At 32.7% G+C, this 14,648-nt stretch overlaps 3 protein-coding genes across 5 annotated transcripts in view; 2 read left to right on the top strand and 1 right to left on the bottom strand.

Annotated features, from left to right (window-relative positions):
* Positions 1-14,648, bottom strand: part of LOC108738118 (uncharacterized protein YMR317W) — a 77,544-nt gene that overhangs the window by 53,804 nt on the left and 9,092 nt on the right. The window lies entirely within an intron of this gene.
* Positions 749-2,817, top strand: LOC108738119 (beta-1,4-glucuronyltransferase 1-like). The gene is made up of 3 exons (XM_018471367.1): positions 749-1,334; positions 1,592-2,161; positions 2,606-2,817. The coding sequence occupies exons 1-3, from the start codon at positions 807-809 to the stop codon at positions 2,795-2,797; spliced, it is 1,290 nt and encodes a 429-aa protein (XP_018326869.1). The 5' UTR covers positions 749-806; the 3' UTR covers positions 2,798-2,817.
* LOC112904324 (MAGUK p55 subfamily member 2-like) lies at positions 3,416-13,071 on the top strand. Of its 3 annotated transcripts, XR_003231012.1 has the most exons (4): positions 6,144-6,361; positions 6,831-6,952; positions 9,076-9,862; positions 11,762-12,029. XR_003231012.1 is itself a non-coding variant. In XM_025974078.1 (3 exons), the coding sequence occupies exons 1-3, from the start codon at positions 3,442-3,444 to the stop codon at positions 12,077-12,079; spliced, it is 555 nt and encodes a 184-aa protein (XP_025829863.1). In that variant the 5' UTR covers positions 3,416-3,441; the 3' UTR covers positions 12,080-13,068. The 3 variants fall into 3 exon arrangements, 2 of the variants coding, with proteins under 2 accessions (XP_025829863.1, XP_025829868.1); XM_025974078.1 differs by lacking the exons at positions 6,144-6,361; positions 9,076-9,862 and adding an exon at positions 3,416-3,556 and having other exon boundaries at positions 11,762-13,068; XM_025974083.1 differs by lacking the exons at positions 6,144-6,361; positions 9,076-9,862 and adding an exon at positions 4,174-4,973 and having other exon boundaries at positions 11,762-13,071.

Below are 14,648 nucleotides of genomic sequence, written 5' to 3'. Positions count from 1 at the left end.
CTCCAAACATACACCTTTAACAACCTTTTTCGAATTTCTAAATTAACCGTTCGCGAGCATAGAAGTGACTTCTTTTTATTAAAGGCGACACGACCCTGCGCTATCCTCTGCTTTATATCCCTACTACTCCTTCCATCCTGACTTATCTGACTTCCTAGGTATCTAAAATCAGCCACTTCTTCTAATTTTTCGTCTCCTATCTTTATATTCCCTCTTTCCCTACTTTTCCTTCCCTTGCATACCAGTATTTTAGTTTTACTTTTATTTATTTAAAACTTAAATACTGGTACGCAAGGGAAGGAAAAGTAGTACATGTATAAAGTCCGTAATTAGGCCAACGGTCAAAATTTTATGGAATGAGAACTATTTATAATGAAGTGGCTCGATTTTCACAAATACGTTCTTAGTACGCCCTTCGAATAACATCATGTACGAACAATAAATAATCTTATTTATTGAACACTTTTGCATTTGAACATAAGGTTATAATGATAATAAGTAATAACACCGTGGGTAGGTGAATAATTAGAAATGTTTTGATAAAAATGCGTACACAAATGACACTATATGTACGTATGTATGTATGTGTGTATGTAAATATGTACCTGTACAGAATTAAGTTTGCAAAAAAAAACTAAGCGGCATTTTCGTTAAAAGATAAAACATACACACCTAGACAAGCAGATTGTTGATTTTTTATTTAATCTAAAAGATAACGGTAAAGTATTCGACAGATAGGTAACGATAGTGAGCCAATTGTTGGGTTTCATACTAACCACAAAAATTTACGACAGTAAGCTTTAAAAATGACAATTAATTTAAACAGCTATCGTTCAAGTTCAAGTTGCAATGGAAAGGCCTTAGCATTTACAATTGCGGGCACCATATTATTCACGATTGTTTTGTTTTACAACATCCAAAGCACCCCGTGCACTGAAAGAGCTGACAGACCCAGAATAATCAAAACTGAGGAGGAACGAGCGACCGTAAACGAAACCTATACAGAATCGGTCGAGTGCAGTGATTACGCGGTTCCCCAAAACGTGACGCAGAAAGGTACTTTTTGGGTATTAAACAATTACGTGCGGGCAACCGAAAGGCCAAAATGTTTGGAAAGCATCACGTATACGGTACCGGCGACTTTTCCGTTTTTGGAAAATATTCCCGCACTTGTCGACCGTTGGCAAGGACCTATAAGTGTTGCTGTGTTCGCTCCAGGCGAAGACTTTTTCAGGACGATTGATTCGATAGCTTATTTGAGAAATTGCGAAATGGATTTAATCGAAAAATATGTGACATTTCATTTATTTTTCCCGGAAGACCATTTACCACAGGTAAATACATACAAATTAACCATACCTGATATTTGAAATATTAATTACGTTTGATCAGATTATAAAACCTTATGAATTGTTTAATTAATCGGACGATAAAACACTTGTAATTTACTATTTAATAGGTACGATAAAATCATAAAGATCCCACGTAAAATATATAAGCACACAAGGCGTATTTTTCACAATAACTTTTGATCTAATCTTTGAAAAAGAGAATTTTATAACACCACGAAATAACATTTTGTTGCACTTAGTCCTCAACACCCCTGTCGTCCCTTTACAAAGACGAATACGATTGTTCTGAAGAGGCTCCTTCCGTACTAGAAGAAAACAGTTATAGAAAGAAAAACGAACTATCGTTTCCGATAAACGTGGCCAGAAATATTGCAAAAGATAACGCTCAAACTTACATAGTATTCCCTTCTGATATCGAACTATATCCGTCACCCGGACTAATCCCGAAATTCCTCAAAATGTTCTCTACAAAGGGCCTAACTTCGGGACGTACAGTGTACGTAACACCAGTATTCGAAGTAGAAGAACGGGAGTCAATTCCGGAGACAAAATCGGAATTAAAGAAACTTGTTGCATCTAAAAGAGCACGATTTTTTCACATCAACATGTGCCCAAGCTGTCACGCGTTCCCTCGTCAAAGCGAATGGCTTTCTAAGGATGACGATGTTGATAAATTGGGCATTTTTGCAAAGACGAAACGAAGTGGAAAGTTTAACGTCTGGGAACCGTTTTATATTGCTGTGAAATCGGACGTTGCCCTTTTTGCCGAAGAAATTACCTGGGAAGGCCTGTCAGACAAAATGGTCCAGGTTTGTTGACTAATAATAAATAAGTTCTGATATAAAATGAGTTAGGCTTTCATGAGCGGCGATAATTTTTGATAGGATTATTTCTCCTTCGATTGAGACCCTTATCAAAGGTTTTATGATGGTTGACATCCTCAGGAAACATAGCGAAGATTGTCCTAAAACTAAGTACAGGTACTTTTCCTGAGAATTTCAACCAGAGATAATTACCAAAATTTCGGTATTAGAGGAAATGTAACATTGAAAATCTTTTAGAAAATCCTGGAAAATTCTAAGCTTCTAGAAAGTTTCACAACTTTTTAGAACATTCTGTCATTCAATTGGTTATTCATTGTCATCATAAGAAATCAATATTACGAAGAAATTCCTAATCAATATTAAATTCAATACTTCACTCTTCTACCAAAAACTTTTCACCTTGTAATCTAAAAGCTATATTGGTTTTAGGCTTACATTATGTGCCTGTTGGATTACGACTTTGCGGTTTTAAACAATGTCTACCTAATACATAAGCCAGGATATAAAAATCATAGAAGTATCCAGTCTAAGTATGTCAATAAAAACGGTAGTTATAAGAAAAAGACACTGCAACCTGTGCTGGAGACAATTTTTGGTCGAAGAAACGGATGTGCTTTATAAAACCGCGTCCTTAATATCAAAGAACAAAGTGTACAGTAATTAAAAAAAAAAATATTAACCGAATCTCTTAGTTTTAACATCATTTTTATGGTAGATCATACATTTGCTTATTCCGTATTTTCAATCGATGATGTTGTTTGTAAAAGAAATATCCTTGTAATCACCTAGGAGAAGTTGCACACAAACAAATGAAATTTTAAATTATCAAAACCAAACCAAAAAACAATTTTATCTTATTTTCGATATTTCAAAACAAAAACTGTGTTACATTTATTCTGTTATTATGATATGATTCGTTTCGCCTGTAACAAAAATGTTGATTACTTTAAAAATCAAAATGAAACATGTGACTAACGGATGCAGCACTTAAAAATAACAAAATAAACAAAGAACAACACAACTCATCAAATGTTCCTTATTTTATTGGAAGAATCGTAGTAGGTAGCGCGTTTAGAAATCTATTATGTATTTTACGTATGCATCAGAGTTCGTAAGTTATGTCGATAAAGATTGTGTTCGGTTCAAATATAATCCACTTTGCAACATACATACGCTGTTGGGGAAGTATTTAATCGAATTGGAATACTTTTTCATAATAACTACACATTTACCACGATAGCTGTCAACAACGAAGAGAAAAAAAAATGTCAACTTCTTGCTGCGAATCCAATTTGAGATCTTTGCCGATACACCGAGTGTTTTTTAAGTGCCCCAAGTTACCGTCAAGCAAAAAGGATTTCGGAAATTGTTCAGGAATCGGTAAGTTATTAATTAGTTATATCTCATTTTAAGTAGGGTAATTGTTTCACAGAAACTTCTGATCAAAAAGTTTAAAAACTTTTTCGCTCGCGTTGATGTTCTAAATACGTAACAAAAATCATCGAGGACTACATAAAATCAATTTTTCAGTATTTTTTTCTGGATAAAAGTTACTCTATATCCTTTTTTGTATCCCTGACAATATGTGTACAAAATTTGATGATGGTGTAAGTAGTTAAGACGTGAAATCTTACAAAGAAACGAGTTTCATACTATTCTTATAAGGATTCTGTTTTGATTCATACTTTTTTGAAAGAATTAAAAATACCTACCTACTTTTCCTAAAATCAAATCAATATGTTGAATAGTTGGTGGCACGCAATATTTGGGTAATATCCCCCAATCTATACAACAGAAAATCACGCAAGTTAAGTAAAATACAGGAACTAATGGATAAAATACTTTTCCGTAAAAACCTGTAATGTTTGACCATAAAATTAAACAAACTATTTTCAGAATTACAACAATTTAAGTATTATTTTATCGATAGATTTAAATAAATTAAGAAAAACATAATGCCAAAATACTTTGGTTACGTAATTTCATGATTATACAAAGTAGAACAAAATCAAGGAAAATTTTCTTAATCAAAGTTAGATTAGTTATTTGACAAGGAAAAAGAAGATGAAAATCAATCTCGGATGTCCTAAAAATAGCCATAATGCTCCAGGTTCAGATTACAATATTCAAGACTAAATCGATAAAATATAACAATAACGAAAATAAAATATACTATTTCATAATTCGATCGAATGGCATGGCACTGGACCAAGTTGTTTCGTAAAAAAGTGTTACTTGATGCCGCATCTTGTGATGCCGTGTGACCATGGCAACGAGAAAGCTCGAAAAGCTCTAAAAATCGGTAATCTCTAAGTAAAGATGGGTCGGCGTTAGAAAGAAGTGAGACGTATCTTTTTAACGTATCAAACCAAGGTACACATATAATACAATCATATTATTAACGTGGTAGAAGGGGCACTGCAAGTTGTAGTAGCAGTCGTTATTTAAATGAAAAATAAAACTAGCTATCAACATTACTAACGTGTGTTAGACTGGCTGAAGGAATAACGGTTTAACTTGTCCACAGTTGTTAAGTAATGCGATTCTAGTGTTGGAAATATTAATTATTAGTACCACGTACCACCACCACCGGTGTATGTTGGCGGACTTTGATTAAAAAAAAAAAGAATAGTTACTGAAAAGGACTATACAAAAATCGTGTCGAACCGAGTGAAAGGTAACGGGGTCTCGTAAAGAATGGTGAGTTTCACGAAGAACCAAGAGCATGATCGGCGCCAACTGTTGGCCAGCATGAATGAGATGACCTGTTATAACAACTACCATCAGATAGAAAACGGTGAGACTTGAAATTTAAAACGATCGTTGGCAACAATGTCAGATTTTCAAACTTCAAAAATTTTGAATACTTTTACTTGAGAAAAACAGAGTAACAATACGTTTGTACAAAATAATTAGTAGGTACAATCAGTATTATCTAATCATAAAAATGTAAACCGCCGAGTAACCGGATTATCACTATAATAAACTAAAACGGATAATCCAATGATACTACCTATATTTAAGAGGGATTTAAACTTGTAAACAAATAGTAGATAATGAGCACAAACTGTTTTGAATGTGACTGTTGACTTTTCCAGTTAGCAGTTGATTCCTAGCCATTTTTAACAAAGGCTAAAAGTTTTTAAACTTCTTTCTCGACTTTTTAACAAATGGAAAGCGTGAGAATTTTATTATTAAGTAAACTAGCAACCTATTTGTCAAATTATTTTACTTAATATTAACTTAAGTGTTTGGAAGACTGTAACAGTTACCAATAACAAAAATATCTCTTTTATAAGCCGATGTATATTGTAAGAGAATTCTCATTAAAGTTTTGTAAAACTTTTCAACTTCGATTTTTATTATTTTACTAACTTGGCGAAGAATAACTTTAAGAAATTAAGTAAAAAAAAACTGTTCGAAGAAATTTCGTTTATATTCACAATATGACACCACTGCAGAAATTATACGTGAGTGGAATTAATAAATAAAATTTAACTTATCATAAGCCGAATAGCATCAGTACTGTTGATAGTGCATGCCTTAACAAACTTAATGGATTTTAAAATATTTTTTGTGTTGAAAGAGAACATTAAAATTATCCACGAAGCAGTGAAATGTTTCTTTTTTCAACAACAGTTATATTTATGGAATGATATTACATCAACAAAAAGAAAGTCGAACGCTCTTGAAATATTTCGAACAAAATTAGAATTATGAATGTATACATAGTATAATTATTATTTCATCACCCTGTACATATTGATTTAAATTGGATTTAAATTCTAAAAATTCTCATAGTTAAATTTAACTCGAATAATAATCATTTGAGCTGACGTTTATAAATAAAGTTAAAGCAATGGTAACCAATGGGAACATTTGTTAAAAGAAGAACAAATATTCAGTAGTCGAAAGTTTCAAAAGTACTTTATTAGTTAGAAGCATTTTGAAAAAAACGTGGTCTATTTTTTTAAAACACTTTGGTCAATAATCATAAAAATCTGAAGAGCTCACGTATAATGTTACACTTTTCGTGTGCAAAAAAAAAATTATAGTGAATGAAACTAATGCATTTCGTGTTTTAACTTACCTTCCTGAACAGTGTATGCCAATTTACGTAATAAACGTTGGTCTAATCTAATTGTGTAAATAAAGTATAAAAATCCTATTATGAAAATTGAAAAGGTAAATATTGTTTTCTACTTTAGAAAGTTATTACAAAAATAAGCTATAAACTTATTGTTGGCTTTTAGGTGGCTGTAGAATTTCAATTTTCTTTTTAAACCCTTAGAAAATGTTCAAAATAATGACTATGAATATCGTAAAAATCAATTTGAAGTCTTATAAAAACAAACACATTTTCCGAATTTTAATTTGTTTTTTCTGGCAATAAAAACCCGCAAACAAAACAAGCAGCTACCGCTATACCGAAATTTTTCTTTTAGGTCGTTTTATGACCTATTTAAAGGTGATTAAAAAGTGTAGTGCAAATAAATATGGTGCATATAAAGAACGAGTACCATTACAAAACAAAATAGATATAAATGGAAAATGTTTGAATTTTATTTGTTTGATCTACTAAATATTTCAACATGCATACGTGTATTTATAAAAAAATTCTTATTGTTTTACCCTTTTTTTGTTTCTATTTCAGCGGCTTTTCAGCATGTTCGTGACAATATAGAGAAGTTTGACACAAAAGAGGGCGTCAAGGAAACAGATCTAATTTTCTTGAAGGAAATAATGGACAACTGCGTCTTGAAAAATTTAGTAAAGGTACCTAAATTAACAACTTAAGAAATTTTTGTATTTGAGGCGATGTCTTTATACAGTAGAACTTTGATAACTTAAACCTCGATAACGTAATAAACTCTATAAATTCATAAAATTTTGCGTTCCGTTCCCCTCGGAGTCCAAAACCCTTATTACTTAAAATAAAAACCCTCTATAGCAAGCGAATAATTTGGGCATCGCACCTCAGTAAGCAGTGAAAAGCGGTTTGAAAAGACAAAGAATTGCTGAATTTTCCAAATTAGAAAATTGATTGATTACATGGTTTAGACAGTGTAGAAATATGTAAAAACATTAGAGTTTGTTAAGTCACTGGAAATCCATAATTTTAAAGCTTAAACTTAAACCCTTAATAAGTAAAAACCTCAATAACTCAAATTATTTTACGTTTCTCTGTGTCTTTATCTTATCGAGGTTCTACTGTATTCCATTTTTTTTTCAAATGTCAATATGACATTATAGTAAATAACGTTTGAGTTTTCAATCGGAAAAATAAGAACCGTCTAAACTAATTGTAAATCAGAGATTTCTTTCATTTTTATCGTTTCTGGGCGTAGCGTAATACTTTATCGTATCGCTTCATAAATATTTGAACAGCAGAACTTGAAATGAGTAATACCAATGGTATTTTTGTGCTATCCATATCCATATTCAACGCACTTAAAAATAATTACTCCACAAACATTACTATAATATGTTTCCAAAATCAACCTCTTGGAGTTGACGATGTTCGATACTCTTATCTATTTATAGGACAACGATGTCTTAAATTGTTCATGACACCTTTAATTGCAAATAATTTCATTGTGATAGTATGAATCATTAATGTAGTATTGCAATGACGAACTCTTTTCCTTTATTAAGTTATGTAATATATTCATCAGTAATATCTAATACGTACAATTAACGTAAAGTCAGCGTTAAGTAGAACGAACCGCTTACAAAGTAAAAACTGACCTACACTGTTAGTGACTAACGGACATTATTAAAATCACCCACCCACTATGCTGATAAGCCAGTTTAATGATACAATCATAATTTTACACTTAACGAATAGTAGACAAAGAGAAATCGCTTTCACGTACTTATAAAAATTTGAATGATAAGTGCTTTGATTCAAATACGGACTTTAAAAATAAACAATTGTTTTAGTGTATGATTCTGATCGTGCATATATATAAATATATATATAATATGATATCGAATTCGCGTTGCTTAAAAACATTGTTATTGCCTTTTCCAAAGCCACTTTGCGGTTTTTATCCGAAACAAATGGTCGTTTGGAAACAGGTAGGAATCAGGTGTATATTAAGGTCAATGATTTTTATTTGTTTGAAAAATAATAATACATAAAAACGTATAACAATAGGTTGTTTAACAAAACGAGATATCGTACTACCGTTTGTTAGTACAATTTCTGAAGTTTTAAATTATTAATGGATATTAAAAACAATTTAATACGATACCTATGTCGAGTGCTTTTTTTTTTTTCGTTAATATTTACATTTTTGTAAATATTTCTCTGTATGACCGCATATTCTTTTTTAAGCATTTATAAAACAAGTCAACAGTTTTATTGTTCCATCCACCATATGAAGTAATAGATTTTAATAAGTGTCTAACCAATTTAACCTTCTTTCCTGTATGACTTAAGTGACTTGGCTTACCTTCGTTAAACTAGAGCCACCAAGAGATTCAACTGTTTTAATAAATGAACCGCAAAATGCAGGACCGTATCTGGAAACAGTATTTATATTAGAAAAGTAAATGTGTAATACACATGTTTATATACTTAATAATAATTATGTATTGATTTAAACAATTACAGTTGATAATTTGCGCTTACTGTAAATATGTTAGCACCAAAACCCCCGTTGGGTATATAAATGTAAATTTTCGTGGGAAAACCCCGTATTGCCGGACCTTCCACGCACAGTCTAAAATGTTACGTTATGGATTTTGTTTGATACAGAACCCGGCAGATTATGTTTATCAGATATTTAGTTAGGCATTAATTGAGACCCCAGACTAAATTAATTCCAGAATCTTTTTACCTATTGTAGACCATTGGTGAGGATGTCTTTCTAATGTTTAGTTTTTCTTGGTAGAGCCACTTATGAGATGTTATAGGATGAGCTCCCAGGGAGTGGGTAGGAACTTCTGTCCACCACAACCTAACCTACCGTATCCGATCGAATAACACAAGCTAACATGACCTAGGTTAGATGGTTTATGATGGGTAAAAATACTCTTTTCTTTCCATGTTTCGAACTTTAGTAACATATGTACAATTTCCTACAAATTTCCCTATACAACGGGGACAAATGGCGATAAAACACAAAGTAGAGTGTATTAATATAAAATTTGAGACATACAACACCCAATAGAAAGTAATTTTTCAAAACAGCGCGCGAGTATTTTAGATTCAACGAGGCGCTTCTTCTTCGCGTTGTAAAATAACAATGGAGAAAGGGATATTATTCAATTGAATTCACGTCGTGGAAGTTAAAAGTCAAAAGCCGGTCCTGTGGGTGTCTTATAAAGGCCCCCACCTGTCGCGTTCTTTAATCCGTGAACTCTAGCGAAGGCTTCTCAACTATGTCGCGCTTCGCGCTACGTACCTGGTCCGCAACAGTGCTACATTCGATGCTCGGCCAGGAAAATACGTCCTGACAAAAATAAAGCGCGTCGCTTTTCCCGACAAAATATCGAGAAAAAGGAACAATAAAGTCGCCGAATTCGCGTGGCTGGCGACTTCTTGTGCGTGCGTTCGAATCCGGGCGTTTTCCGAGAGATTCGATCGAAGCTCCGGTAGGTACTTAGTGGTGACTGACCCTTTTATCGCAGTAACAAACAGCAGAACAATCGAGGGTAATGGAAAATCTCTGCTGAAGGGTGAGTAGCAAATATTAAAAAACTCGCGGCAGATTTTCGCCTTTTATATTATTATTATATCTGTAATTATAAACGCGCCTAGCATATATATGTATATATTTGTATATCGCTACACGTACACAAAGTTAAATGCCTGCTGCCACACCTGTGAAAGCCACCGTTGGATTTTATGGAAACTCGCGGCAACGCTGTTTGTCAGTATCCGATGAAATCATAAAATCGCTTCTCCCACAATTATTTATTCTGACTGATTTCGTAGAATTGAATCACTACAACGGCGCAATTTACATGAACGAGAGATCTTTCCAGATATAAAATGCTTTGGGTGTGAAATCGATGAGTTTGCAAAGCTTTTTTCGGTCACCACCCCAATGAGAATCTTTTCATAGAATCTACATATGTATTGCCTTTAGTTGAAAATATTCTATTATTACATTAAAAGACGCTTTACATTATCGAAAAACAATACAATTAATAAACTTTTAGCGGTGAAAGCTTGCAGTCGGGAAACTTATCCATAATTTTAAACAAATAAAGTTTCAAGAGCTTTTATCATTGTACACCTCACTACAGTATCATATCACTGTAAAATTTTAAAAATTGCAAGAAAATTATTGCTGGGATACGTACACAGACGTAGTGGTTTCATCAGGTGATAACTGACTAATTTTTATGAAGCTACTGTGTAGTAAAGCAATTGCTGTGTTCCCTTTTTCTTGAAGCTTTTGCTGTTTTACTTCAGTACATTATTGATAAGTTTCAATAAATATCAGCATTTACTATTATAAATAATATAGGAACTGCAATATTGTTTCACCACACTGTGGTACCATCAGGGGTCAATCATGTCCTGATGAAGCTTTTGAAATTAATACTTTAATTTAATTAGACGTTAATTAGTAGTATATTTTTTCTTATAATTTTCGTAAATCAATCTCCCAAAAAGACACTGACAAAATGATTTATAATAGACTTGGCAAAGAATTGACCGATAATACTAGCAAAAGTGTTAAATTGACCTCCCCAGCTTAAATTCCTTTGTTCGTCTTAGTAACTGAGTAACTTTTAAGGGCGTAAGATTGAAACAGGTATACGAGACCAGGTAGACAAACAAACCCTTTCCTGTCTGGCCATCAGGTGCCGGTCTATTTACATAAAAGCACCCTCAGCTACCGGGGGGTTTCACCACCGCCACCTTTTTACGTAACAATCATCGGAGGTAGAAATAGGGGAAAAAACCGTTATAACCTTTAGAACAAAACTTGTCGTCCCAATAAAATATTGCTATACTTTTATTGCAACTGTCTGCATTTAATAATGTAGCACAAACAATAAGGATAATTAGGTACTTTAGTTTTATTTATCATAATTTACTTTATTTAAAAGAAATTTCACTTTCCATTAGACGGATTTTTTCGAAAATACGCTCAATAAACAGTATTTCTATTTGTAATTAACGCCTTTCTCTAAGAGAAATTTCTTACAGGGTACAATAACAAAACGAAAGTATTTTGATTGAGCGAAAGAATTTTGAGTGAAATTGACTTTAAACGATTAACAAATAAGCAATTCTAAATCAATTAAGTATTATTTTAACTGAATTATTAAAATCTACCTACAAACTACATAGCAGAGAATACAAAACTTGTTGTATTCTACAATAAATCTTTAACGGCATATGTTTTGCAATCATGTGAACAAAACTAGGTCAAAACAAATACACAAAGCTATACTGTACTTATATATGTACATGTTCATTTGCGGAAGAAATAAAAAATGAGAACGAATTATCAATAAGAATTATAATGTTTTCATTTGTTTATAGCTTCCTGAAACGTCTACCAAACGTTCAACAAATTAATTGAATTAAATTACACAGACCATTATTTTCTTTTAAAGGTACAGGACAAACTTGAGGAATTGTCCGATCCTGTGTCTTTAGGAAACGAAAATCTTACAGAAGAAATTGTTTCTCGTTGTAACAAATCCCTAGTAAAAGAAGCAAAAGAACTTGCAGACCTTCTATCAAAGCCGCACGTGAAGGCCGTCATAAGAACACACGATACTATTGGTGAAAAAAGACTAAAATTTAACGAAAAAATAAACAGCAGTTCGAATATATGCAACATTATGACCGGCGAAGCTTTACGAGTAGTCGGGGTGAGGAAGAAACCTGGAGAACCCCTAGGTTTAACTGTAAGTGTAGATGCGAGGTGACAAAGTCTTCATTTACAAATTTGTCGCTAATTTGTTACCATATCCAAAAATTTGTCACTCCAGTCAGCTGCTGGAAAATAGACAAAATGTTTTCCTGATTGTCGCCAGTCTAAACCTTTAGCTATTTAGGGAACTATACATGGCATAAAGAAATACTGTATGGACCGTTGTTTGTCGCTGAAAGATGGTCGTTTTATCTATTCTGTCGTTAGTCTTGTTCTCCAGCTGTTCAGCGAAAAAGGACTGGAGAACTCTCAAGTTGAAACTAAAAATAGTGTAATGGCATAGAGAAATACGGTAAGGGCTTTAATTTGTCGCTGAAAGATGGTACCTTTTACCCATTTTGTCGCTAGTCTTATCTTCCAGCTGTCCAGTAAAAAACGACTCGAGAGCCGCCAAACTGGCATCAGACATGGAGTAGGTATCTCGGAATAGAAATGACGTAGAGAAATACTGTAAGAGCTATAAGTCGTTTTTCACTGGACGGCTGGAGGATAAGACCAGCGACAAAATGGGTAAAAGTACTGTCTCTCAGCGACAAATTAAAGCCCTTCCTGTATTTCTCTGCACCATTTCCACTTCAAAATAACTCATGTATAGTGCCAAATTGACAGCTCTTCGATCGATTTTCACTGAACAGCTACAGAACAAGACTAACGACAAAACGGGTAAAAGAACTATCTTTTAGCGACAAATCACAGCCCTTACAGTATTTCTCCACGCCATTTCCATTTCGAGATACACTAAGTATAGTTCCAGCTTGACAGTTCTTCAGTAGTTTTTTGCTAAACAGCTGGATCATGAGACCAGCGACAAAACGAGTAAAAGTACCATCTTTCAGCGACAAATTATAGCCCTTAGAGTATTTATCTAGGTCATTTCTAATTCGAGATATGCTATATGTAGTGCTAGCTTTATAGCTTTCCTCAGTCGTTTTTCGCTGGACAACTGGAGAAGCGACAAAATGGGTAAAAATACCATCTTTCAGCGACAAGCTATATTCGGCACANCTTAATAATAATTATGTATTGATTTAAACAATTACAGTTGATAATTTGCGCTTACTGTAAATATGTTAGCACCAAAACCCCCGTTGGGTATATAAATGTAAATTTTCGTGGGAAAACCCCGTATTGTATACATAGTATAATTATTATTTCATCACCCTGTACATATTGATTTAAATTGGATTTAAATTCTAAAAATTCTCATAGTTAAATTTAACTCGAATAATAATCATTTGAGCTGACGTTTATAAATAAAGTTAAAGCAATGGTAACCAATGGGAACATTTGTTAAAAGAAGAACAAATATTCAGTAGTCGAAAGTTTCAAAAGTACTTTATTAGTTAGAAGCATTTTGAAAAAAACGTGGTCTATTTTTTTAAAACACTTTGGTCAATAATCATAAAAATCTGAAGAGCTCACGTATAATGTTACACTTTTCGTGTGCAAAAAAAAAATTATAGTGAATGAAACTAATGCATTTCGTGTTTTAACTTACCTTCCTGAACAGTGTATGCCAATTTACGTAATAAACGTTGGTCTAATCTAATTGTGTAAATAAAGTATAAAAATCCTATTATGAAAATTGAAAAGGTAAATATTGTTTTCTACTTTAGAAAGTTATTACAAAAATAAGCTATAAACTTATTGTTGGCTTTTAGGTGGCTGTAGAATTTCAATTTTCTTTTTAAACCCTTAGAAAATGTTCAAAATAATGACTATGAATATCGTAAAAATCAATTTGAAGTCTTATAAAAACAAACACATTTTCCGAATTTTAATTTGTTTTTTCTGGCAATAAAAACCCGCAAACAAAACAAGCAGCTACCGCTATACCGAAATTTTTCTTTTAGGTCGTTTTATGACCTATTTAAAGGTGATTAAAAAGTGTAGTGCAAATAAATATGGTGCATATAAAGAACGAGTACCATTACAAAACAAAATAGATATAAATGGAAAATGTTTGAATTTTATTTGTTTGATCTACTAAATATTTCAACATGCATACGTGTATTTATAAAAAAATTCTTATTGTTTTACCCTTTTTTTGTTTCTATTTCAGCGGCTTTTCAGCATGTTCGTGACAATATAGAGAAGTTTGACACAAAAGAGGGCGTCAAGGAAACAGATCTAATTTTCTTGAAGGAAATAATGGACAACTGCGTCTTGAAAAATTTAGTAAAGGTACCTAAATTAACAACTTAAGAAATTTTTGTATTTGAGGCGATGTCTTTATACAGTAGAACTTTGATAACTTAAACCTCGATAACGTAATAAACTCTATAAATTCATAAAATTTTGCGTTCCGTTCCCCTCGGAGTCCAAAACCCTTATTACTTAAAATAAAAACCCTCTATAGCAAGCGAATAATTTGGGCATCGCACCTCAGTAAGCAGTGAAAAGCGGTTTGAAAAGACAAAGAATTGCTGAATTTTCCAAATTAGAAAATTGATTGATTACATGGTTTAGACAGTGTAGAAATATGTAAAAACATTAGAGTTTGTTAAGTCACTGGAAATCCATAATTTTAAAGCTTAAACTTAAACCCTTAATAAGTAAAAACC

Source organism: Agrilus planipennis, unplaced genomic scaffold, assembly GCF_000699045.2.
Source record: "Agrilus planipennis isolate EAB-ADULT unplaced genomic scaffold, Apla_2.0 scaffold128, whole genome shotgun sequence".
Classification (NCBI taxonomy): Eukaryota; Metazoa; Arthropoda; class Insecta; order Coleoptera; family Buprestidae; genus Agrilus; species Agrilus planipennis.
This window is presented reverse-complemented; position numbering and strand designations above follow the sequence as displayed.

Coding starts and splice junctions, on each gene's coding strand:
- LOC108738119 (XM_018471367.1), top strand. CDS start 807: ATGACAATTAATTTAAACAGCTATCGTTCAAGTTCAAGTTGCAATGGA. Junction 1,335..1,591: donor CGGAAGACCATTTACCACAG/GTAAATACATAC, acceptor TGTTGCACTTAG/TCCTCAACACCCCTGTCGTC. Junction 2,162..2,605: donor TGTCAGACAAAATGGTCCAG/GTTTGTTGACTA, acceptor TATTGGTTTTAG/GCTTACATTATGTGCCTGTT.
- LOC112904324 (XM_025974078.1), top strand. CDS start 3,442: ATGTCAACTTCTTGCTGCGAATCCAATTTGAGATCTTTGCCGATACAC. Junction 3,557..6,830: donor CGGAAATTGTTCAGGAATCG/GTAAGTTATTAA, acceptor TTTCTATTTCAG/CGGCTTTTCAGCATGTTCGT. Junction 6,953..11,761: donor TCTTGAAAAATTTAGTAAAG/GTACCTAAATTA, acceptor TTTCTTTTAAAG/GTACAGGACAAACTTGAGGA.